The 27,891-nt window shown below is 34.3% G+C and overlaps 1 protein-coding gene across 5 annotated transcripts in view; it reads right to left on the bottom strand.

Annotated features, from left to right (window-relative positions):
* The window catches only part of LOC150110185 (protein fantom-like), a 588,918-nt gene that overhangs the window by 191,380 nt on the left and 369,647 nt on the right, over positions 1 to 27,891 (bottom strand). For all 5 annotated transcript variants that reach the window (XR_016548253.1, XR_016548255.1, XR_016548256.1 and 2 more), the window contains exons 24-26: positions 22,519 to 22,669; positions 17,316 to 17,470; positions 1,463 to 1,588 (exon numbers count right to left, since the gene is read on the bottom strand). Coding sequence is in view for 2 of the 5 variants with exons in the window: in XM_090391966.1 (XP_090248092.1) it covers positions 1,463 to 1,588; positions 17,316 to 17,470; positions 22,519 to 22,669 (432 nt within the window). In the remaining 3 variants the exon portion in view is untranslated. The remainder of the gene's footprint in view (positions 1 to 1,462; positions 1,589 to 17,315; positions 17,471 to 22,518; positions 22,670 to 27,891) is intronic.

Below are 27,891 nucleotides of genomic sequence, written 5' to 3'. Positions count from 1 at the left end.
AAAAATTACCCATTACTTATCAAATCTCCATTCTTTTTCACATAGATTCTTAGTTTACTGTTCCATGAATTTGATACTGATATTTCTATGGTCACTATTAATAAGAATTGTTCATAATTCTCCAAATGTCCTCTAAATTTTTAACAAATATGTAATCACCCTGGCTTCACAGTTTACAGATAGAAGAAATTTTATTTGTTTCTTTATTCCCTCCAATGTTATTTTTTGCAATAACTTCCCTTCTTGAATTTTCTGAAATAGCAATCTATAAATTTTAAAAATTAACATCTAAGATCATAACTAAGTAGACCACAGTTATATTACCTGATAAAAGCATACTATATTTCAGAAAAATATCGGGCCCTGAAGACCATGTTATTCAAACTAGACACAAAGTGTAGTGGAAGAAGATGGAAGCACTACATGGAAGTATTCTTATATGAAAGATTGTTTACAGTAAATTAGTAATTTACAGTAATTAACTTATGAAGTTAATAGGGCCTAACTTCATAAGTCAAACTTAACTCAGAAATACTGTTTAATTTTGGAAGGTAGCATCATAATTTAGTCATTGTTTCTTATAATATTGCATCCTGAAATCTAACAGATGTCTACTGACTATGGCGTATGAAGTTGATATGTCACTCTTAGCAAAATGATAAATATGCACTGCTCATTAGATTGAGCGGTTATGCTTAGCTAAATGATAAATATGCACTGTTAACATTCCAAGTAATGTGTAAAATAACGTTTTAATGCCACTGTTTAATTTTTAAACTAGGTGTTCTTTCTCATTCATTTCTGCACTAACTTGACAGTTGTCACAGATAACAGGAATTTGCCAAAATTTAAGCAATAATAAAGCATTTAACTGCATGAGTTATTTTATTTCTGGTCTATAAATATATATATTACAAAATTATATACAGTTATGGAATCCATCATCTTATAACAGAAGGAAATTTAGAAACAGTACTGGTACAGAAGTACTTTGATAGATATTATTAATATCTTTGAGACAAAGTTCAAGTGATTATTAAATATGTATGTTAAACTTAGATATTAAATAGAGTTCCTAATTTTCTGACAATCAAGTGTATAATAATATATATATATATTCAGCAAAAATTAATTAAAGCTAAGCTAAAAATGAATAAGTGATATAGTTTAGATCATATCTACTTTTGTGTGTAATATTTTTAAAGAATAAAAAATAAAGATGCTGAGAAAAATTAACTTGTTTACTTTTCTACTAACTTGTAGAATGCTTGTTTACTTGTGAAAAATGTAATTATATGTAAATTTTAAATATAAATAATTAAGAAAGAATAATTAATTGTCTTCATAATTTATACACTCATACTCATTGAACTTTAAAGTAGATTTATCTGCTTTCCAAATACATGACTAACACTGATGTAATTATAGAGTAAATATGGATTGTTTAAGTTTAAAAAATTACCTTGTACAACTGAAAAACTCCTTTCAGTGTTTTATTCTGTGCTAAAGGAAGCAGAGGCACTTCAGCTTTTCCAAGATAACTAGCTTCTTCAGGATCACTATTATCAAACACATAAATCTGAAGATTCTAAGAACACAAGACAAAATAGGTTTTGGAATAAATACAGTGAACAAAACAAAAGGAATAATACAATTGATTTTCACTATAGTATACACAGTTACAACAAACTGCAATAAATTCCAAACTGAAGTTCCGTATGCATGACAGCATTCTGTAGGCATGATGATATTTTAATGCTACAATGAATTTCCTATACAAAATTCATTACAACAAGTATCAAGTATACAACTATTTCTGTGATCTGTACAAGTTTTGCTATCACTGAAGTCAAACATGCTTAGAAAAGGCATAGTAGATGATTCTTATATGCAGGACAGGAAAACAAAACTTACTAGAGAAAATGAGTAGTCTTCCTATTCATTTAACTAATTTATGGTAGGCATAAAAATGAAGTCAAAAAAAGTTATTTATATATATAAGCAGCTTTATGCTAAGCAGTATTTGCTGGTTAACTTTTAAGTTATCCAGCAAACCACCTTAGCATGCAATGATGATAGAATACTCCCTTTTATCATTCACAAAAACCTTGAAGTACTGATTAACTTAAAAGTTATTGAGAAAATGAGTTAGCAAGAGAAGTTCACTGATGTAGGTGAAAGCACAGATCCTTGAGCTACTCCAGCATTAATGGAAAAATCAAAGATGAAAACATCTTATCTGAAACACCTTGGCATGCAATGAACAACCAGAGAGGAAACTAGCAATCTATTCACAAAGGGTAGCAAGAAGCTAATAAGATGGTGGCTTACAAAAACAGCTGTAATGTCAAGATCAATCAATTGGCTTAGAAATATCAAAGGTAATCATATGAGACTACAAATCTTACCATGATTGTGTCCATATATGGGTAAAATTAGCAAGGAGGTCTGCTGTAGAATGAGAACGGTGGAATTAATACCGATGATCACTGACTAACTGATGGGTCTTTAGGTGGTAAAAAAGTCTAGTTATTAATGACTGGGATGAAGGAAATGGGAAGAGAGTCTGATGGCTGACTTTTATCTCTCATATTAAGAACAGGCTGGATGAAATCTTGCTTCCATGCTGTTAAAGAGATGCCAGATAAGTAGGATAGCTTGTAAAGGCAATACAGGATGGTGTTAATTCTGGAGAACAAACTCTTCTGGAGGAATATTATCTGAGTCAAAGGAGTTATTAATATCAAAGCTCTAGAGAATTTTTCTTATGAAAAATCAGAGAAAGCATACTGAGGGCGCAGTTTGTGGTAAACTGCCCTCAGTGTGATAAACTCTCCTTTATACAACTAAAGATTTGCTTTAGTTGTATAAAGAAGAGTTTGAGGATAAGACTAAGGCCAAGAGATCTGCCTTATCGTTAGAAGATGTTGCAACTGTTCTATCAGGATGAGAGAGAGAGAGAGAGAGAGAGAGAGATGGAAGCATAGTAAGCACAGAAGTTTTGCCTAACAGACTTGACAATGAACCAAAAGACCTGACTGCCATTTGATTAGCATACACTATGTGCATTTTCAGCCTAGGCTAAGCTGATTTGGCATATTTGTTAGAATAAAGACTTGGATAAAGATTGGGGATTTTTGAGTGGAATGGAGAATAAAGGTATTCATCCCACCAAGAATAACTTCAGTTATTAGATAAGAGTAACTGAATTATGAAAGAGGAATCAATAATCAGACCGTGGAAAAGAATACACAGAAATCCCAAAGTTCATTGCAAGGCTGAGATTGGTGGGAGAAGACAGTCTAAAGGAAAACAAAAAAAATTAGTTAAGAGTTACCACAAGAGTTAACATCAACTGTGTATCTGAAGGGAGAACTGTTTAATATGTTCATGCCAGGTGGTGTTTCATACGTTTTTTTCCTGCAGGAACTCATTTTATGTATATTATGTCTTTTCTGCATTGGGTAGGCACATTTTTACAGTTTTCCATATGTATTATATGAATGTTAGTTGGAATTTTTTCAGTAGAATTTTACAAATAAAATTCTACTGAATATCTCCATCCAAGCCCTCCCTCAATGAGTCTTTGGACTCCCTGGAGGTGTGAAATAATAATAATAATAATAATAATAATAATAATAATAATATCTTCGCCAATATCATTAACATACAAGTTAAGCAGTAATGGCTGTAAAAGAGACTCGATGTGAAATCGTATCTTGTTTTTTGTTACACTTTAAATTATACTTCATCACTTCAGTCAATTCTTTAAATGCTCTTGAGTAAAAATGGTAATCGATGTGGAGCATTTCAGTTTGATGCCATTCTACTTGGTGTTGTTTCTGTTGTATGTGCAACAAGCCATGATTTGTGCTTTCTTTCATTCTCAATGGCGCAATCAGAACACGTCAAGGACATGTTCTGATTGCTGTATCTCACCAGATCTGCCAGTCTGTCCTTTATATATGAAAGAATCACTGTTATATCATATCATATATTTATATTTATATCATATATTATATGATATATCATATATTTAGCTGACTGTTAGCTGACCTATTCATGGACTGGTTTCAAAAAATAGCCCTTCTACATCAAGGAATACAACTAAAAATTTGGCAAAGATATGTTAACGATATTTTTATCATCTAGCCTGGTACTATTACACAATTAGAAGATTTCATCAGCTTTCTGAACAATATTCATCCTCAGATTAAATTCACAGTTGAATTAGAAAGAAATAGGTCTTTATCCTTTTTGGATACACTAGTTGAGATATCAGAGAAAAACACACTCAACTTCTCCGTCTACAGGAAACCAATTACCTACATGTGACTTCTCATCACCAACCAGTGCCAAAAATGGGCATAATTTTTTACTTACATGATAGAGCCTAAACAATTTCCACCAATATAGATAAAACCAAGAGCTACAGTATTTTAATTCTGTCTTTCCAAAAAATGTCTACAATAGAACATTAGTCAAAAAAATTTTATTTCAACCTCCAAAACAATTAGAAAAAAAAAAAGGCAGCAGTGATTCTTACACACAATCAAAAACCGATCAAATAGCAAGTTTTCTTTGTCAACAGAACTTAAAAGCTGCCTTTACCCAATCAACAAAATCGCTGAATGTCTGAAATCTCCAAAACTTCCACATCTGCCACTCAAAAAACCAGGTATCTACAAGATCAGTTGCAATTGTGGTCTATACTACATTGGACAGACTGGAAGTTCTGTTGAGATATGCCGATAAAGAAAAAAAAAGCAGTAATTTTGGCTGACAGCACATACAATAGAAACAAAACAGCAAGTAGAGTGGCAACAAATCGAAATGCTTCACATTGAATTACCATTTTTACTCGAGAGCATTCAAAGAATTAGCTGAAATGATGAAATATCCTCTACAGTGTAACAAAAAAACAAGATATGATTTCAGAAGTCTGGTCTTCCTTAATCCATTATGACATACTTGTATCTATGAGCAGTGTGTTATGACAATTCATAAACCAGCAGCAATAGCAAACGTATGCTTTCCATTGTTTAAACGTTTTTAAATATTTTTCACTAGAAATGGTAACTGCTATTACTTGCTTTCTAGTTTTTAGTTTATTCATGTTATTTCCTGAAGAAGTGAAACAAAGTATTTCATGAAACTACTCAAAATAAAAACACAATTTCTATTTGACATCTTTCTAAAAATGTCCTTTTCCCACAGAAGCCTATGCATCAAGATATACCACATATTTTTTACAACTGAAAATTTGAACAAGGATGTTAGACAAATTATTTACTTAGATGCAATAAAACTTTGCTTTGTTTGCATATATGCAGCATAGTATATATATATATACGATATATAGTTTTAATGGAGCAGATGTACTAGACATATTTACAAACTTTTATGGCTTATACATATAAATATATATATAGAATTTTATTCCAAAACTCCAACATATTTCATCCAATGTTACACTGACATCATTAGGGAGACAGACCAGTAACTACATTTGAAACATGAATCATAAAAATAAGTCAAAAAGCATGTGCATACCAGCTTATGTCTTGGCCACAGCTGAAGTATAATATGAAGACAATTAAAGTTCAAAGGAATGACTGTAAAAGTTGCATAGATAATGCTACTTTTACAATTACCATAGTTACTAGTCTGTCTCACTCTGATGAAAACTTTCTTTACATGTTGTCTAAGAAAAAAAAGAAAAAGAAATTCATTTTTCTTACTTCCAAATGCTATCTATATTACAATAATTAGAATCACTCCTCCCTTGTTCACTAATCCAAGTTGATTATACATTTCTTCATCACAATCCTCCACATTCCTTGGCCTATAGCAACATTCAACTAAATATTTCTTCCTATTAACCTCCACCTCACATCATACTACCTCAGAACTGTTGCCACTATTTTCCACTTGCATCAATTCTCCTGCTATCATCAGTAGCACCATCTCCCCCCTTTTCTTGTTATATCCCTCCACAAAAAAAAAACTACATAGCCTTCCATTTCTATTTGCATCAGGACATCATCCTCATCCAATCACATTTCACTTATTCTAACTATTTTGGGGCAATAAACTAAATCAGTGAAGCAATTTCATCTCCCTTATTTCCGATACTACTGGCATTTGTAACTATACATGGCAGTCCACTTTTAAATCTACCCATGCCACCTGTTGGTTGTGATTTCCATACACTTAACACATTATAAACAAATAAATAGAATAAGGTCCAAGCGATCAGAAAACTCAATAGAGCTTAATAGCTTAATAATTAATTAATATAATATAATTAAATCAATTATTTATGCCAGAAGGATCAACTTTAAAGATGGAAAATATCCAAAATTTGTGCATAAAAGGATGTTAAATATAACATCCTTTTATAAGTAGGCAAATAAGAAATTTCCTCTCAGTTTCTTCAGTAAAAATTTAAAACAGGGTGCTAAAATTGGAATAGCAAATTCAAGGAGAGTGCAGACAAATGAACAACAGAAGTTTTTAAAAGCAGTGGTATTTTATAAGATTTAGTATTTCTATGGATTAAGAAAAGAGATACAGACTTCTGTCAGTAACAGATGTAAACTAGAAGTAAAAGAGAACAGAAAGCAGAAGATTCATGGCCTTAACATGAAACACACTGTTCATCAAAAATGATAGTGTTAGGCACAATATTATTTTCTTCCATATGAAAAGATATTAGTATACATTTCTTCATGTTCAAGTGAAAGATGTTGTCTCTACAATTTATTCAAATATCAAAAGTATGAAATGTGTATGCTATTAAAGGCTTTAAATATATAAAAAGTTTTGAGATCACTGGCAAAAAAAGAGTCAGAAATTAGCTTCAGGCACACAGGAAGCAATAGATAGAAATTAACTCTTTTTTTTTTTTTTTTTTTGAAAGGTAAGGAAACTCATTGATGAAGAATAGAAACAGTAAAGAACTAAAATGAGAATCTAATGGTACATAGATATTATTACATGTTTATAGAGCTTGAAAAATTTTCTTGCGCTTGCTTGCGACAAGTGAGAATTTTAGTGACAAATAACAATAGATGTGACATCAAATTCATATTTCATTCATATCTATTTGGTATTTTTACTTCAATCAAACCTGACTGTACATCATCTTTCAGTGCCAACTTCAATTCTAGCTGCTGATATACAAATCAAATATAAACTATATATTGCTTGATATAAGATGAATTTAAAACCATATGAATGTAGCATTTTAAGCAGCTTTTCTCTTGGCACTTTGTCATATGGCTTCTAAGATTTACAAAAAATTAAATACGGATCCTTGTTATACACCCATGAATATAAAAATCTGGTCACAACCACCTCTGTTTGGTCTGAACCTAGCTTATACCAAATGTCTCCTTCTGAAGTATGCTCGAGAAAGCTGTAAGAAGATGTCTGAACATGACTTCTGGATTACGCAGTGCAAAAACTGTAAAACTTTTATACCTCCATATTTGAGCATTTTTGTTGAATATCATCTACTTCAGCTGCCTTTCCATATTTGAGGTTTTCAATGATTTTTTTTTTCCTACCACTGTTCTATAAGCAATCTTTCAAAGTAATTAGAAAAGGAGAATTTATTGAACTGTTATTACAAAATACCTTTCTCAAGAAGCATGAGAAGGAACCCAAGATCAAGAAGTGTTAGATTTGATCACAGCTTCAGTAAGGGCCTCAAGTTATGGATGTGAGTGTTCTGCCACCAGTTGGTCACAATGATAATGGTGTACTTATGACTAAACTAAATAAATGTTATGTTTTGGTCATATGGTATCAGTTAATTAGCAGAGTTTTGAAAAGATGTAGTACCTGAATGCCCTAGAGTTTGAAGAACAAATAAGGTGAAAACAAAATGGATGTAGAATATTGTTAAGCAAGGGATCGATAATAATAATAATGATGATATGTGGAAGGAATATATACAAGAATAAGGATGACAGGATGAAATATACAAAGAACAAGACAGAAAATTTATAAGTATTGTACAAAAAGCTAAATCAGAGTATCAAAAGAAATGACTGTAAAGCAGTGGTTCTTAACCTGGGGTGTGTGCACCCCTGGGGGTGTGAGAAAGCATTTCCAGGGGGTGCGAGAGAAGTTTCTAAATTTTCGATGGAAACTACCACCTGACCGCCTGTCAGAAACTAGCGAATGCTACGTCGACTTTTGGGACCCCCACTCCTACCCTCTCTACCTTTGCCTCAGCACATCGCACTTACCAGCACATGCAGTACAATAAAAAACTGATTGATACGTGCATGTGTTCGCATACTCTGAGTACGAATGTTAACGAGGTGGTTTGATGCAGAAATGAATACTAATTTTCTTTAATTTACCAACATTAATCAGTGACTAAAGCCCATACCGGATATGATTAATTGATTACATAAAGGCTTTCTGCAAATTTTGAAAAATTATAATTATTATTTTATTGATTGTAGTAACCCTCGTTATGTTGGAAAAACCACCAATGGAAAGACGATTATGTTGCTTATGGATTCACTTGTACCACAGAAAAAGATGGTATGCAATGACCACAATGCATTTTATGTTGCAAAATATTTTCAAACGCCAATCTTAAACCATCAAAGTTGTTAGAGCATTTCTACAATCAGCATGGTGGTGAATCTGCAGGACATACTCTTAACATCTTGAAGTCTAAGAAGGCACGATTTGATACCAGCGGCACTATCACAAAATTTGACGTTGCGGCAGTTCAAAAGCCCTTGTTAGAAGCTTCTTATCAAGTGGCATATCTGTGTGCTAAGAAAAGAAAAGGTCATACAATAGCTGAGGAATTGGTAAAATCATGTGCACTTGAAATTGCGAAAATTGTATTGGGTTATGAAGCACAAAGGAAAATTCAGCAGATTCCGTTATCCAACGAAGTGATTCGATCGCACATTCAAGATCTGTGTTGATATTTTACTGCAAGTAATAGAAGATATCAAAGCCAGTCTTCTAAAAGTGAGTATTCAACTGGACGAGTCAACTGATGTTGATAATTGCAGTCAGTTGTTGGTATTTGTGTGATACGTTAAGGAAAAAGAAATGTATTTTTTTCATACATCAAGACAGAAATATCGCAAGTTACAATAACACATTGCATGTTGCATCGTCATGCACTTGCATCGAAAGCTTTGCCAGAGAATTTAAAACAACACTTAACTACTGCAGTAAATGTAGTAAAGTATATCCAAGGACGAGCGCTTAATCATCATATCTTTTGTGCGAAGAAATCGGTGATGTTCATACTGTGCTTCTTTATCACACTGAAAGTATGGTGGCTCTCCAAGAGCCGCATGCTAAGCAGGGTTTTTGAATTACGCGAGGAAATTATACAGTTTCTTACTAACCAAAATTGTGATTTAGTTAAAGCTTTTTAAAAAAGAGAAGCAATACTTTGACTAGCTTACTTAGCAGATATATTTAGTCACCTGAATGAATTAAACATATCAATGCAAGGATTTGGTAAGAACATAATAACAGCTAGTGAAAAATTATCTTTTTATTGAAAAACTAAAAATTTGTAAACGTCGAGTTGAAAATGGGAATTTTGCAAACTTTCCTTTGCTTGATTCAATCATTCTGGAAAATGAGAAAATAATAATTATACCTGAAATTGCAATACACCTCCAACAATTGAGTGAATCATTTCATGGATACTTTATCACGGGAAATATTAGCAAAGTTCAGAGATGGATACTGGATCCATTTCTATTTCACCCAGATTCGATGGACGATAGCTATTTAATAAAAGATGATCTTATTGAAATACGAGCCAATGGACATATTCAAATGGAATTTGAAAAACTGGACTTAGTACACCAGAATTGTTCCACAGCTGGCAAAAGTAGCATTGCAGACACTTTTACCATTTGCCACCACCAACCTGTGTGAAATTGGATTTTCATCACTTTTGCACATAAAAGCAAAAGCCAGAAATTGCTTAAATGCAAGTGATACTTATGCGTGGCTCTTTCAAAAAAGGAGCCTTGCTTCAAAAGTATTATTATGAATAAACAACAACATAGCCATTAAAAATTGAGATATTGTTTTGTATGTATATGTAAATGTATGTGTTTATTTTTCAATAAATAAATTATCTTGCAATAGATGTAATTTCCTAAATAAAGAAATAGAAACACATTTTTCAAGGGGGTGTGAGAACTTATTTTTTGATTCAAGGGGGGTGCCGATCACTAAAAAGGTTAAGACCCACTGCTGTAAAGGATAAATGCAACCCAAAAGCATTTTTATTGTTATGCTGCATGTAAAAGAAAAAATGAATGTGCAAGAATAATTACTGATTGCAAATGGTATCCTTGTCAGAAGCAGATGCAAAAGTACAAATGAGTGCTCACTTCACTCAGATCTATCAACTTGGTGTACATAACTGCACAGCGCTATCCCTACACTCTTCTCTTTATTCAGTGAATGAGAAGAAAGATATAGAGCTGTTGTAAATAACGCAGATAAGAATTTGGAAATAGAGACAGATGAGATATCAGCAGGTATGCAAAAAAATAGTTCACCTGAACTAGCAGCCCTTGACTTGTTTGTATAATTTGAATATTGGCTCAGGAAAGTTCCCACATGAATGGAAAGAACACATGATAGTTTCACTGTACAAGGCTGGCACAAAAAAACAGATGTGTAATTTTCTAACAATTGCCCTATCAGTACTTTGGAGTAGTAGAGATTTTCAAAGAAGTTGGTAAGAACTTGCATACAGAAATGCATTGACAGACAATCAATATTTTGCAAGGAACAGCTGAAGTCACATCTGAGCAATTTACTCTTATTTAATAATATTATTATAGATGAGGTGCTTCAGGATCAAGGCAGAATAACTGGGAGAAGATTTGATGTAGTCTTTTAAAGAATGTAGAGAACTGACCAGGGCTTCTGCCTTAATGACCAATCCTCACCTTTTCATGGTGCACCCTATAGGAATTCACCTGAATACAGAATGAATGCAGAACGGCTGGCGATATGGGATTTATCAGACTAAATTGTACGCTTATTAGTTTAAATCGAAACAGCATCATGAGAGAATTTCATGCTGGCTATGCCATTGCTCGGTTAAACAAGGCCTTCAAATGTTTTTTTGTAGAGAACCAGGATGAACAATGAAAAATCAACTGGTGGAAAAAAATTCTAACTCAACATCAGCAGAGTGCAAGACTGGCACCATCAACATAAAAAAAAAGCATAAATGGAAAAGAAATGCAACTAGCAGAAGAATTGAATAAGTATCTGATGAGAACTAGATAAGTTCTAAGCAATAAACACGTTATATTCAGGCAATACCAATCAGCGAAAAGAAGTACCTATAGTGCTCAACACAAAATATAAGGATAATTTTCTTAAATGCTAGACAATATCAAGTAGAGTAGTGTTTCTCAAACTTCAGATACCCATATACCCCATCTTAAATTTTCATTATTACCAAGTAACCCATTATCAAAATAATAATAAACAAATAAATAAAGTATATTTCATTGTAAATGTCTATTTTATTTGAATTTATATGTTTATATAAACAAAAAATATGATTTATTTTTAATAGAACAAAATTTGGAATAGGTTCCTCTTCATTTCCAGTCCATGAAAATCCACATTTCAAGTAATTCATATCATAAAAAGATTTTTCATCTTCTTCCTAGTTGGCTCTCTAGAGATATCAGACGACACACCCTTATCAATTTCATCTGATCCAGATACAATATCAATATTTTCTTGTTGCTTACAGCTAACTTGTATTTGCTATATTGCTCTCTTTTGTGCGTTTTATAATTCCAGTCTTAGGGATTTTCGGAAACTAAAGTGTTCATAAAAAAAAAAATTTAAAAAAACTGAAAATGGTGTGACTTACCAAGAAGTTCCTATTCGCTATAGCTACTTTTGGCATCGAGAACAGTTTCCTTGTACATCGTCAAAATCATCTACCCAAATAGCTTCATCTTCTTTCCCATTATTTCAAGCAAAAATTACCAGGAATTTATAAGACTTGAGATACATAATGAACAATCCTTTACAAATGACTAATGAGAAGTAAAAGCAGAGTGCAAAACAGACAGCAATAGTAGGCCAGTAGAGAAAGAGCAGCTATGAAGAAGTACATATAATTGGTGCGGTATTAACAAAAGATCGCGCGAACCAAAGACAAAGGCAAGCCAACAGTTGAACTGAAATGCTAATTCTCTTCAACTGAATTCCAAAATATCTGAAACACATTCACTATATATTTCTTAGTTTTAACACCTTCACGACAGGGTGGTGTCAAGCAAAACCATATGTTGCTGGTGCAATATATGGTTTTGCTCAAGTCTATACAGCAGTTTCTGTTGGAGGGGAGGGGATATGTGATTCATTAGTTAGTGCCTTTTTTATTCCAGTTGTCTCTAATTGCATTATTTATTGAAAAATATATTACACAGACTGCAAATGTCTCTGTACTTCAGTGATACAATAAAACTACTTCTTTTTCTTGCTCTTCAGTATAGTGATGCTGTTGGGGAGGGCATGTTGTTTACCACAGGGAGCGAGTTACTACTGCCAGGAAGTGAGCATCGTGGCGATAGTAACTCACAATTTGAGTAGGAAAACTCATACATAATATAAAATATTATTGAGAAATATATATGTTTAAAATAATTCTTTTTTTTTTTTTTTAATATTAATGATTCCATGCGTTAATGATGCATAGGAGAAAATTGCCATGTACCCCCGGGGGTACGTGAACCACACTTTGAGAAACACTGAAGTAGAGTATGTGAGAAAATATCAGAATGAGGAACATGACAATGAGTTATTTGTGCCTAGTCCTAAAGAAGATTCTACTAAGAAAGAAGTGGAGGATTTTTTATTTATTTATTTATTTATTTTTTATTTTTTTGAGGCATCACAGAAGACAGCTGATAGAAAAAGGTAAAGTTTGTCCCTGATGGAGATCTAAACAGCAGAGTAAGAAATAATTAACAGACACATAGAAATGTTTTGAAATGTTTTGGAAAAATTTGGAGAAAACAGCAAAGCTAATAATAATGGTGGGTACCTGCAGGATTTCTGTTGAGGATATGGACTAGTCATTACTAGCACCATGTTCCAAAAAAAAAAAGATATGCAAATTCACATGGAAACAAGAAATAAGAAAATTCTCATTGACTATGCCATTGTTGACAGTGATATCTGCACACTGGTTCAGAACACAAGAGTATGCTGAGGATTTAAAATTAAAAGTAATCACTATTCAGTTTTAAGCAAAATAAAATTGAATTTCACAGAGGAAAAGTGTAAGAAAGTTTAAAAAAACGGAATTGAGCAGCTTTCAGAAGCTAACTGTAGAATCAAATATACTTCAAGAAAAAATTAGTTTCAAAAGAAGAAAACCTAACTATGGATATTTAGTGGAAGACCCTGAATAACACAGTGACTGATTCAGGCAGAGAGATACATGCTGAGGTTGTCAGCAAGAATAGAAAAATCAGAACTCCATGGTGTTCTCAAGAAGTTGAAGAGGCAGTCAAGGAAAAGAAGGAGCTTATAGAAAGTTCCTGGCAAGTGAGTCAGTTTGTGCTGCAAAGAATACAGAGAAAAAAAAAATACAAGAAAGTGAACAACTGCATAAAAAAAGTGAACAATGCGTAAAACTAATTAAACAACAGTCATGAAAAAGAGTATAAGAACATAGAAAATGAATATCAGGAAGGTGGCAAAATGTTCTGGAGGCTACTGAAAAGCTTTAAAATTGAAAGAAAGAGTACTGTGAAAGGAATCAGACATGATAAAGTGAAATAAAACTGAAAGTTTTATTTCACCTTCATCATGAAAAACATTTCATTTTTCATGTTTTTTATCATTTTCAAATTTTTATTATATTTTTATTCACCTTTATCAATAAATAATTCATAATTTCTTTCAAAGATTTAAATGAAACAAGCAGTGATGACAGAACAGTGGTAGAAAATATTCAAGAGGAATGCACCTGAATGAAGTAAAACCAGGTTTAAAATAGCTTGGTATCTTTAACATTTATTATACCCAAGGTAAAATACTTTCTACATTTATATCTCCTCCTGAGATTTTTATTTAATAAGGTTAAAACACCTTATGGTAACTTGTTCTGGTAAAATACTTGTAAGCTCTGTATTATTAAAATCTTGGTATTTCTAGCCTGGCTCCCACTGATGAGACCTCAATAAATATTGAAACTGGTCTGGGTAGTGGCCCCATGCCTTTAATACAAAGCATCATACATCTCCTCCAGGAGATGTGCTTTGCATTAAGGGTAAATATTAAGATTAGTGATCAGAGCTTATTCTACTTTTACCATGAGTTGCCTTGGTCTTGCACTACGTGCAGGGTCAGCTAGACTTGCAACACTTGCAGGTGCAAACTTGACTTGTTTGTCTGTTTGCTTACTTGGGAAATGGAGTAAAACCAGGTTTAAAATAGCTTGGTATCTTTAACATTTAATTAATTAATTATTTATTTATTTTATGTAAATTTTTTAAAATCAGTTATTTATTTTAATAAATAAATTTAATGACCTTTTTTAGTTATTTATCTTGCATTAGCTATTTAGATGGCACCTTTTGAAATTGTCAGTTATTGTTCAACATTGTACTGAAGATGCCTGTGATACTCAAGTGAAAATTATACTAATAAATAATATTTTACATGAGTTAATTCTGGTATTATAATTTATTTAAACCAATATACTAATCTCCTATCTGCAGTTTTCAAGGAATACTGCAGATAGGAGATTAGTAATAATGCTAACTTAATCATGTAGTGCTGTCTCAGTAGTATATAAACCTCTTGAGAGTACATATAAGGAAACATGATGATGATGCAGTGAGTGAGTGGAATAGTTGGCCTGTTGGAGTGGTAACTGAATGTAGTGTGAATGCATTTATGAGTCTTTAACTACCCTGAAGGTCTATGTTAATGATAACAATAATTACTCCAGACATCTGGAATATCTTTATCTATATTTTACATGTCAATTTTATCATCTCTAACTACTTTTATGTACACTTTTTCAATTGTCACCAAAACATTTTTACATCCTTCTGATATTTATATTCTATATTCTTACCAAAGTCTTCCCATGACTGTTGTTGAACTACTTTTATACACTACTTCACTGTCTTATATTTTACCTATATTCTCTGAGTAAATGTGCTGATTTAGTTGCTAGAAACTGCCTGTTAAGTTCTGATTCTTCTATCCTTGCAGACAATTTCACCATGTGCCCTCCTGGCTTCTTGTCTTCAACAAACGTTTTCATATTTTCTTGAATAAATGCTAAATAAGTGCATATAACTGATTAATTTGTATTAATCCCATTTAATCACATTAATACAGAAAGGATTATAAAAAGTAGCAGGTGAGAGGGGGGAGGAGAATCAGAGACTATCACTGAAAGTTGTGTACAAGTATAGTGAAGGGTGTGAGGAGCAGATTTTTACATGGAGAATCATTGGTGAATGGAACACATTACTAGAATATGTTGTGAATGCAGGGAATGTTAAGGAATTTAAGGCTCAATATGTTGTCAGTTGAGTGATCCTCCCATGATGAGTCTGCTGACGTCATTGACTTCTTTGAGGGTGTGATGTTAATAATAATATCTGAATATCATATAGGAATTGACACATATTTGAACGGATCAAGGACATAGCTTTTTTTTTTTATGTGTGTGCAACAAATTAATCTATATTGAAATAAGGCTCTTTAATCACCAAAATTTAGAAATAATTTCAGATGATCATTAAAAAAAAAAAAATCCCTGTCTCTGGCCTGATTCTATTTCTCTATGTAATGTGGATGTTTTGTATACTAATAATCCAACCATTCATAGCAGTGTGTGTGTGTGTGTGAGAGAGAGAGAGAGAGAGACTTGCATTACTGACAGGCTTTGAGATTGACATGATTTAAGCACATAACTTTATATTAATTTGAATACTTTGTGATAAAAAGTTGTTCAAATTAAGCTACTTCTGAAATAGATCAACAAATTATAAATTTCAGTAAAAATCTCAATTTCATCAAAAATCCATCCAGGCAGAACAGGTCTCTTACATGTGTATACAGATAAATGGATGGACAAATAAATAATAACTCCTTTTTTTTTTCTGTGACTTCCGCACATGAAAGGTTGTAAGCCTACAGTATATTAGTACCATGGGGGTGGGCTAAAGATTTTTTCTTTTTTTTTTTATTAATTTCCATAATTTTTGTATTATTTTAATTCATTTTTTACCAGTTCAGAAACATTGTGTAGAGACCAAACACAACTTTTTTCAAGCCACTTCAGACCTCCAATAAGCAGGGCAGTGGTCTCACACCAAGTGATGAAATTCATCTATCACATACATTCATACCCAAAGGCCTGCTGGTTGGAGAGCAGGTATGCTAAACACTTGGCCAACCAGGCTAGATTACATTTTGTTTTACAACACTTAGGAAAACAACAAATTTATATCAAAATATTAAAAATTATTATTATTATTATTACGTGACACCTCCAGGGAGTCCAAAGACTCATCGAGGGAGAGTGTTCCAATAGCATCGAACGATTGTTCGCCATCCAACTACTAACCACACTCAAACTTGCTTAACTTTTTTCGTAAGCCATTAGTAGCAGAGGCTCTACCAAATTGACCAACCTTTCTTTTTTTTAGGTGTCCATTCAGTCCATACTCTGTAAGCACTTATTAGATTGCTTTGTCCATCCATGTGTATGCACATACAGAGCTGTTCTATCTGGAATAAATTTTGATAAAATTTGATATATCATCAAAAATAAATTCTAAGTACCAAATTTCATTTAGTGTTTGAGATCTTTACCAAAATTTATTGGGCGAATTCATTTTTGGTTTAAGCTGAACAACTTTTAAGTACTCAAGTTTTACATAAGGATACAAAATTATTCTGCTGTATTATAAACCTCATGACAGCAATATAGATAGTGTGCAAATGTAATAACTACAAATATCGGCCACAGATAAACAGTGTCATCTGCTGCAATTAATGGAGAACATTTAAATGACGACCAGATTTATCCAGCCAACTCTTCATAACCAAACTGTATATAATTACAGCAGATTATATACAATGAAGAGTTGGCTGGATATGAATAGATGGCCTGGATCAGAATTAGACAAAAAATATTTAATATTTTTTTCAAATTACTTCTATATTTTTTAAAATTTGTATTTAGATAACTTAAGTATAGTAAAATAACAAACAGTTCATTAACTTACATTAGTTCTTAAATATTTGTCAAGATCTAAATCAGTATGAAGAGGAAAAGTCCTGTGATCATTGAATTCAGGATTATTGGAAGAAGTAATAATGGCAGTGTCCTGGTCAGGTAAATCATAGAACTTGTACATACAGTAGGCAGATGGCTGTGAATCTGAAAACATACATAGTCATATATACACACAAACACACACGCAAATATATATATATATATATATATATATATATAGTGTGTAAAAAAAAGTATTACATTAAAATACTCCCTAATTTAATATTACTGTAAATTTTTATAATTAATTGTAATTAAAATTATTATACATTGGCACCTAAAGGGAGTCAGAAACTCACTGACTTGCAAGGGGTATCTACTCCTTGCAGATCATAGAATGGTTAAATATTTATCTCACCTTCATTAAACATATACACTGAAGATGCATTTACAATGCCTACAAGCAGCTTATTCCATTCTCTCACCACATGCTATCAGAAGAACCTGCATTTCATGTTTCCTGGCCATGCTTACCTAACTTATAGCGACAATCCCCACCATCCTGAGTTTTCACCATATCTGGCATAAGCTGCAAAATTTCTCTCTTATCTATAATGTAAGATCCGTGTGTTAACACTTAAGTGATGGAAGGACATCAAAGATTTAATGGAGTATTAAAGCAGTAAGAAAGGACTAAACATTATTTTAATTCTTTCAATATTTCATCTCGGTCACTGAGACATCTATGGGAAGTACAAACTAACACTTGCAACACGATACAGAATATAACACTTAGATATAATCCTAAAAATCTTAGCTAGGTGGGATGCTCTCTATAGCTGCTTGCAGGAGGCCTAGGTTATAAACTGGGATCTTTGAGGATAAGCATTTCCCAAATTCTAGGAAGTTTCTTACATCTGTATTTATGCCGTCCTGGGTGGCCAAGTGGTTAGCGTATCCACTCTCTGCCCAAAAGGCTGCGGGTTCAAATCCTGCTGTGGGCATGGATGTTTGTGATTGTTTGTGAAAATACTAGTGGTGGTGGTGGTCGGCGGTAGATGGCATTGGTGTAGATGATAAAAATAGTTGTAGTTTGTGGATTGAGTGGTGAAGACAGAGGGTTGTGGAGTGGGTGCCCTCCCTCAATGAGGGAGAGCACCCACTTTTTATTATTACATGACACCTCCCTCCCTGGAGGTGTCATGTAATAATAAAAATAAATAATTATTTAAATTGCAGCTGCACTCAGAAATCAATGTAATTTAAATAAATATGGATGGAAGAAACTTCTCGAAATTTAGGAAAATTAATCCTCAAAGATCCCAGTTTACAGCCTAGATCACCTACAAATGTTCATAGAGGTCATCTCACCTAGATAGGACTTTAGGGTCATATCCAAGTGTTATATTCTGTATTGTGTTGCAAGTGTTAGTTTGTATTTCCCGAAGATGTCACAGAAGATGTATAGGAGCCTGTGTAGCTCAGTGGATGTGGCATTTGCACACCACGGCACTTGACCACACGAAGGAAGACTTCTTGGTTTCAAATCTAGTCGGTGACTAGAAGAAATTTTTCTAAGCCTTTTTGCCGGCATGGTTGGCCGAGTGGTTAGCATATCTGCTCTCCAACCAAAAGGCTGTGGGTTCGAATCCATGCATGGGCATGGATGTTTGTGATTATCTGTAGAAAATAATAGTGGTGATGGTGGACAGTACATGGCGTTAGTGTAGATGAGGTGATTTGCAGATGAGGTTGAGTGGTGGAGTCGGAAAGCTGTAGAGTAGGTGCCCTCCCTCAATGGGTTGTCCTAGGGAGTCTTAGGACTCCCTAGGACAACCCAGGGAGTCCTAAGACTCCCTCCAGGGAGTCTTAGGACTCCCTGGAGGCGTCAAATAATAATAATCCATGTATTTTGTTCAGTATTGTAATGCCTTTGTGTATGTGTTACAAGGGTTAGTTTGTACTCCCTAATATGTCCCAATGACTGAGATGAAATATTGTAAGAATTAAAATAGTTTTTAATCCTTCCTCAGTGCAGTTAATACTCCATTAAACCTCCAACATGACTGCAAGATCCTCTAACCTTTCCTCCATCAATTTCTCAAAACTGGCAGACTACACAGCTTTAACCTACCTGTCTCTACATGCAAAATTCTGCAGGCAAGATGCATTATTATCATCAACAGACCTCCATGGAGTCAAGAGATGCATTGCAGGAGGTCCATTCTCACTTGCACAGCTCATCATACCTTGAATGCATTCACTGTCTCTGCCCTCACCACACTTTCAGACAATTGGATATTCCTCTCAAAACAATTCACTATGTCATTAATATAGATATCAAATAGTAATGGTTGAAGCACATACTGCCTATTGTATCCCACTGATCACTCTACTTTCTGATACATGTCAGCCAGCCACTCTCCTATCCATGTCAGGATAGGAGAGTGGCTATATTGTCTATATTGTAAACATATTCCCTTGAGTATACTAGGCTTCTAGCCAGAATGAATAATTGAACTAAGCAAATATTATGAACTTGATCAGTATCTACCATCAACCAAATTCTTGGCACTTTATAATTCTGAGGGGTAGTACAAAATGTGTGCTGTTTTGTTTTTTTTTTTCCCTCAGAAAATATACGTTACTTAACAATAATTTGTACATGGATTAATCCTTTATATTTCACAAGCATTCTGTCATTTTTCAAGTTTCCATCATCCTCTACACATTTTTGCAATTGCTGAGTGAGATGCTATATGCCAATTCTGTAAGCTTTAAATCTGTTGTTGGAGCTCTTTGTTAACAGCTTGCTTCAGTCTTCATGCATGCACAAGTTGTGTTCTTAGAGTGCATCCTTCAAGGGTCATACGTGTGGTAATCACAGGATGTGAGATCCAGGCTGTGGCCAGGATCAGAAAGATCAGTCCAGCCAAATGTTGCAAATGCATCACTTGCACCAAACTGGTAAGCAAGGCATTGTTATGGAGGAGGACCTCATTTCTGTTTCTGGTGAGTCAAACTCTAGGGATGCATTCCCCACATTTCTGCAAGTCCCTGCATGATGTTCTGAACTGATGATTTGCCTCCTGCCAAAAAAAAAAAAGTACACAAGCAAGGACAAGTACAGAGCTTCTTAAACTGTGGGTCGCGACCCCAAATGGGGTCATGTAACCAAATGAGGGGGGGGGATCGAGAAAAATTTGGCAACAGTAAAAGGTTTCTGACTGTGCAATGATCAAAACTGAATTCAGATTCGAGGCTATTGTTTGTAATTCATTATGTAAATGGTAACATTATATGTATACCAAAGATCTGTTTTAAAATAAACTTCTTTGATTTATTATCAGTAAATGTTTGATTTGTATACCTGTTTTATATACCTATATACCCGGGGGTCGCGTAAACATTTCTCGGGTGAAAAGGGGTCACGAGTGAAAAAAGTTTAAGCACTGCTATAGGGTAGGGTAGTTCCAATTTATGGAACTTCCTCTACATGCCTTTGATTTCCTATTCTTATCATGAGACACACCAAGGCCCAGAACATAGTTACCATGACTCTGTTCTTGGAAAGCTGTCTTTTGAATTTCTCCTTGCGCAGTGAACTCAGACATAGACTGGCTCTACATTTCAGGGTCATAATGGTGAACTATGTTTCATCACCTGAGACTAGGCATGAGAGGAAAATCTTCTCTTCATTTTCATAGTGCTGATAAAGTATGTAATGACTAGTGAGCCTTCTTCGTGTTCATCGCTCAGAATTTTTTAGGAACCATCATGTGAAAAACCTTGTTATAGCAAAGGTCATTAATGATGGTTATCACTGCTAGTTTTCTGATACAGACTATGTTGCACAATTTGTAGTTGTAATGAGATTAGCTTCATTAATCAGTACATTAATGTGATTCATTATCAATCATCATTGCTGCTGCTGGCCAGGCACTTCAAGACTTGTCTCTGAGCTTAGTTTCACCTTTCCACTGGACTCGCATCTTCTGCAGTAAGAAATGCAGATTACTACTCTCTATTTTATATATGCATCTATAATAGCCACCATTCTGAACTACTTGTGTGCTGCACTCAAGTAACCAAACACTGCGATACTCACTGTGGTGGAATCACAGACTACTGTCCACTAAGTGACATGTAAAGACTCTCCCAGACTCAAAAAAAGATAAGCCATTACTTTTGTGCCACCCGCATATTTTTACCCACAAGTGGTCACTAAATAAATGATATTCCTTCTAAGAGATTGTTTATTTCCAGCATGGAAAATTTTTTATTGGCTTGGTTGGCCCAGTGGACAAAATCTCCATTCTCTAACCTAGGGTGTGATTTAGAATATAACTGTAGAATGACTACTTGTGAATGTAGTCATTCTACAGTTAATTTAGATAGGTGTGCCAAAGAAATTTTTACCAAAATTGAAAACACTACCATGTTTGGTCTCTACAGCAAACTTTCTTTAGATTATCTAACCATTACCCACCTACAGTATTGCAACAGGTTTACAGCTTTTTTAAGTGGGTAAAAAGAACACCTCAGGCCTACAGAGCAAGTTTTTTAAAATAAATGCAAGTCGGATTAACAAATCTTTGGCCAAAAATAGCACATCAGATTAGATTGCTGAAGAACACACTAGGAAGCAGGAATAGGGAGGTTAACGTTCCCATTTATAATGCTTTAATAGGAACATATCTGGACTACTGCATGCAGATTTAGACATTCAAATTCCATGGGGATGAATAAGTGGTGAGAGGATTCAGAGGCAAGTGACAAAGATTGTGGTAGGCGTATGGAATGTTCCCTATGAGAAAATATTGAATGTCTCTTCAAAAACTAGCTGATAGACAAAAACAAAGTGACTGTCAGAAGCAAATAAGTTATTGGAGGTATTTTATAGGATTGCAAGACTTTTTTTCAGTACATGGCAAGAAAAGAGAGAGAATAAGGGGTCACTCATGGAAATTGTGTAAGATTGTAGTTAGCAAGGGTGTTAGGACTAGATTTTTTGCTTGGGGGTGTTGAATGGGTGGAATGGAGGTGGTCGTGAATCTTTTGTCAGTGAACAAGTTTTAGAATAAGTTTTAGAATTGTGTGAATAATGAGTCTTCTGACTCCATCGAGATACCTGTTAAATGATCAATACTCTCAAAAATGGAACTATGTGAACTTAAGTTTCAGAAATTTCTTTAAAGGGGGAAAGTCTTTACCTTTGTTTTTGTTACTTAAGTTTGTGCATCTTATGATTTTGATGTGCAAATCATTCACTCCCTCATCAGGAATCTTCTGCTCCAATGCCCTGAGAGCAGCATCAGTTGCCTCCCGATTGCTACTTAAATATCCAATTGCTTTGACTCTTTCCTATAAGTGGAAAATAAAACTTTGTTTTTTTTTTCAATCAAAAACCAAATAAGGATTTTTTTTTACATAAAGAAGTGAAACAAATGGTGTATCTAATTTTGCATTAATAATATTAAAATGGCATTCAATTAACATACAGTAAAATACAATTCATCATAGTTTTTTTTTAACTTAAAATAATATTTATGATATTTAAAATTTAAATAAAGCTGTTTTTATTGTTATATTAATTCTTAAACATTACAATTATATGTAATAAGTAATTATTCTGGAAGCACTCAAACAGAGATAAGCATGAAATTGCAATATAATTGATTCCCACTATAGTAAATGGCAATATAAATCATTCATTCACTAAAACAAACTGCTGATTTTCATTAAAACAAACTGCCGTAGTAAAATAGTTCCTTTTAATAGTTTCAGTAGGTCCGTATTTATGCTAAAGGGAATTCACTATAATAAACTATCTATAATAATAAACTGTTCCTGATCTAATAAGGTTGATACTGTAAGAGTCAACTGTACTTCTGATTACTGTTTACCAATCTTGAAACACAACATTCAATATGTGGCTAAATTAACTTTTTTTTTATTTTTTTGGAATAAGATTCAAGCCTAAAACTTGAGCAATGGCAACATGAAATTTACAAGAATTCACAATATGTTTCTGCAACAAAAGTAATTATTCTGACTCTGATCGACTAAAAAAAATTAAAGTGTGATTTAATAAAAGGGTGGGGGGGGGAGTATATACAGGGTTAGCCTAAAAGAAATAGACAGTTTAAACACTTTATAAATTGAAATTTGTTTGTTACATCAGAAAGCATTTAGTACTGTTTTATAGAAAAAGTCCTCAAGTTTACGACCTCCGTTTTTCACTTGTCTTCATGACATCAGCAGCATATGAGCGCCCTTGATGTAAGTCAAGCAGTATGGCTGCTAGCCAGGTGGAGAAGGCTTTCTGCATGAATGAATTTGCAAAAACAAATTCTGTTACTGTCGTGCAGCGTCGTTTTAGAACACGGTATGGTAAACAACCACCCACAAGGCAGTCAATCTACGAATGGAGCAAGAAATTTAAGGAAACTGGTTGTCTGTGCAAGGGGAAAAGTCCTGGGAGACCACCTGTATCCGAGGAAACAGTGACTCGTGTTTGTGAGACTTACACGTGCAGCCCAAAGAAGTCGACAACACATGCAAGTTTACAACTTCAAGTTCCACAAAAGACTGTGTGGAATATCTTGCATAAACGTTTACGAATGTTCCCTTACCGGCTGCAATTATTGCAGAACCTCAATGAAAACAACAAAATCCTCCGTCACTCATTCTGTATGGATGCAGCAATGGAGTGAAGAAAGTAATGATTCCTTTGACTGGCTAATTTTCAGTGATGAATCGACTTTCCACATTAGTGGTATAGTGACCAAATACAACGTTCATATATGGGGAACTGGAAACCCGAGAGCTGTAGTGGAGCATGTGAGGGATTCACCCAAAGTGAACGTTTTTTGTGCTGTATCCCGTAAAAAGGCATATGGACCATTCTTTTTCCAGGAAAAAACAGTGCGTGGAATAACTTACCTAGACATGTTACGTGAATGGCTGATGCCTCAACTACAAGAAGACAATGACAATTTCATATTTGTCCAAGATGACGCTCCGCCGCACTGGCACCTTGAAGTTAGAAATTACCTGGATGAAAATTTGCCTCGACATTGGATTGGATGTTCAACCTCCCAGAACATGGCTCTTACATGTTGGCCACCAAGAAGTCCGGATTTAACACCCTGTGACTACTTCTTATGGGGTACATAAAGGACAGCATTTTTGTTCCTCCCCTCCCTACAAGTGTGAAAGATCTTAAACAACGCATCACAGTAGCTGCTGCAACTGTTGACATGGACAAGCTGAGAAGTGTTTGGGAAGAACTGGACTATTGCATTGATATTTGTTGTGTTACAAAAGGGTCACACATAGAACACTTGTAACTTACCCACGTAAACTTCAGGATGTACTCTTCAAACCATGTAAGTATTTCAGCCATGCTATTAAAACTCTTCTTTCTGTAAAACTTTGAAAGTGTCTATTTCTTTTAGGCTAATCCTATATATATATATGTGTGTGTGTAGAAAGTATTTTACTTTGGGTATAATATATATATATATATATATATATATATATATATATATAAAACCTCCCCAGCATATTCCCTTAAAACAAGTGCAAAACTAAACTGCAGTATCTGCAACTTTGTTTCCTTTAATCCTAATGTGGCTTCACGGAGCTATATATATAAAATGCGCCTTTGGTAGTGTTGCAATCTTATGTAGTTTAAGGAAAATTCTATAGTATACAGCTCAGCAGTGAATTTGTTACGTTCTAGTGGGATCTGAGCATATATTTACTGTCTTTGTTCCCAACAGAAAATCCCAATAGAGGCTCTGATTTTGATTGGTCTAGAAGCATAAAATTAGAGTATTCCATTTTATGTATTTGAAAGAGATGCTGATAGACAATAAGAGAGATACAATATTTGGATAGCCTGACAAATTCAGTTCTATTCTGATCTCTCACAAGAAAGAGCTCACATCCTTAACCTTCGATAATAACCTGATATCTAAACACGATCAGATTTTGCTGCTGAGACTGACCTACAACTCCAATCTTTACTGGCAATACATCTCAACCAGAGATGTTTTGCCAGTAGTTTCTGCAGTGGAAAAGTACACCAAAAAGCATGGTTTACTTTTCCATTCAAGGCCTTCACACCTTTACAGATGCAAATTCTATACAAATCCTAAATCCAAACACACATAGAAACAGACCCACATCCAACCCATCCCAAAGAAAGGTGGTGTGGATGGTAGTTCAGCCAGTGAACTACCATCCAATTGCTCCCACTTTTGTTTTCTCTAAAACTATGAAGGTACTCAACCAACTCCAAATCACCTGGAGACCTACAACTCATTAGCAACCAGCAATGTAGATTCCACTAAAATCTACAGCTGATCTTCTAGCATTCACCACCCACCCACCTCTGGACTCAATCCATGGAAAAATTCAGAGAAACTCATGTAGTCACTCCTGACATTTCAAAAACATTTGATTGGGTTTGGCACAGGGACCCACTCAGCAACCTGCCATTCTATGGTCTTCTATCCACACTCTGCAACAGGATCACCAACTTTCTCACTTGTTGCTGACCATGTGTCATGGTGGATAGTTTTTCCTCTCTAATATTTCCCCACCAACCCCAGGGTTCCGTACTTTAACCCACTCTCTTCCTATTGTATATAAATGATCTATTCTCAGACACTTCCAACTCTATCCATATCTTTGCCGATGAGAGTACACTCCATTCCACCATTTCATGTGACAAAATTGTAGTGCTCCATTGTTAGAATCTTCAAGATCTACCAAAGCAAATGACCTGACATAACTCTTCTCTTCCAATTTCTGCACTGATGACCTGGGCTGTGATCTCCTAGGTATATTTCAACGGGGAAAGGATAACTTTTTGTAGATTTCAATGTCAACAAAACTCAGTCCTCTCTCTCTCTCTCACAAAAAAAGAGCTCCCATCTCACCCCTAACTTTCAATAATAGTCAAATATACAAACATGATCAGATTTTCCTTCTTGGACTGACCTGTACCTCCAGCATTTCCTGGCACAAATACATCTCCACCATAGCTTCTGCAGCAACCAAAAAGTTTGGTGTACTTTTCCATCAAGACACTATCCCAAATCCACCCAACTATGGAATATTGCTCACATATATGGTGTGGTGCACCAAAATCCTCTGAAAGAGTGCTTGGTGTTATCCAAAAGAGGTTAATCTAGTTAATCAATGATTCTCTCTCTCTCTCTCTCACACACACACACACAGATCTGCTACAATTCCTCCCATAAACATTCACTTTTTGCCTTATGCCTGTTCTATAGATACTTCCATCGACAATGCTCCACTGAAATGGCAACTATCATTCCTTCACTTTTCTCCAAAATCATAACAACCAGAGTTAACCAACAACCATTTACAGTCCAGTTTGAAACTTGCCAAACTAGCTTCTCTACCTCCTCTTCCATTCCATCTATTTCTGCTCAACAGGTTCAGCAGAAATAGATGGAATGGAAGAGGAGATTCTCTCACTCCCTTCTTCAAAAAATACAACCTTTGGCAGTTAAAAACAAAGAAAAAAAAGTGAATAGATTCCTTCTTTCTTCTTACCTCCTCCCCTCCCACACACAGCACTAATATGTTACAGGTCAGATATATAGGCCACACATACCTTTTGTGTTTGGGGAAAGGTATGTGTACCTTATTATATATATATATAGGAAGATATTTAATGACTAAAAAATCGAGAATTAATTAAAAGCTTTAATGATAAAAAAACACAACTAGTTTCGGCTTTTTACAGCCTTCATCAGGTATCTTTTTAGGAAGAGGAAACAATAATAAAAACTGAAGATTCTAAGAAACTGAGAAGCACAAATAAATTGCAGTACATAATTGAAATAAAAAAACGTTGTATTAACATTCAAGTTGTTCTATTTTACATGCCATTGTTTGTTGTATGCGTGGTAGCAGAATCTCGAGAACGCCAGTACTGAATAACAGCAGTATGGCTATCAGGGATGTTATAGCTTAAATTATTGTTTAAATGTTCAGGAATATATATATTTAGAAAATTAATATTTAACTAATGAGTCAGTTAAATATTAATTTTCTAAATGAAAATTTAGAAAATCCCGAGTCAATTCTAATAACAATATATATATATATATATATATATAAGCTGCATGGTGGTACATGTGAATGCCATGATAACAGTGTATTTGAAGGATAGCATCTGTCAGCACCCCAAGGGGGTGGAAAATAGGGCATGAAGGATAGTCACTGCTTTAAGGCACATATCTAGCAACTGGCATATGTGGGAGGAGGAAACTGAGTTTCTTGTAAAACATGAGTCCCAAGAACTTTATTTCTGGTGTAAGTGGGATTAAAGTCTAGCCTGAGTTATGGGTTTGGATGAAGACCATGTCTGTAGCCAAATGCACACAAACTGTCTTCTGCTGGGAGAATCTGTTTCCATTTGCAATCACCCATTTTGAAAGATGGCGACTGGCATGCTGCAGGTGTCTTTCTATGGCCTTCATAAAACATGAACGATAAAAGATGGTAAAGTCATCTGCATAGAAGACATTATTTACAGTTGA

Source organism: Typopeltis vanoorti, chromosome 1 (assembly GCF_054136105.1).
Source record: "Typopeltis vanoorti isolate ZY-2024b chromosome 1, IOZ_Tvanoo_1.0, whole genome shotgun sequence".
Lineage (NCBI taxonomy): Eukaryota > Metazoa > Arthropoda > Arachnida > Uropygi > Thelyphonidae > Typopeltis > Typopeltis vanoorti.
Note: the sequence above shows the minus strand (reverse complement) of the source record. Positions and strands in the feature narration are given on the sequence as shown.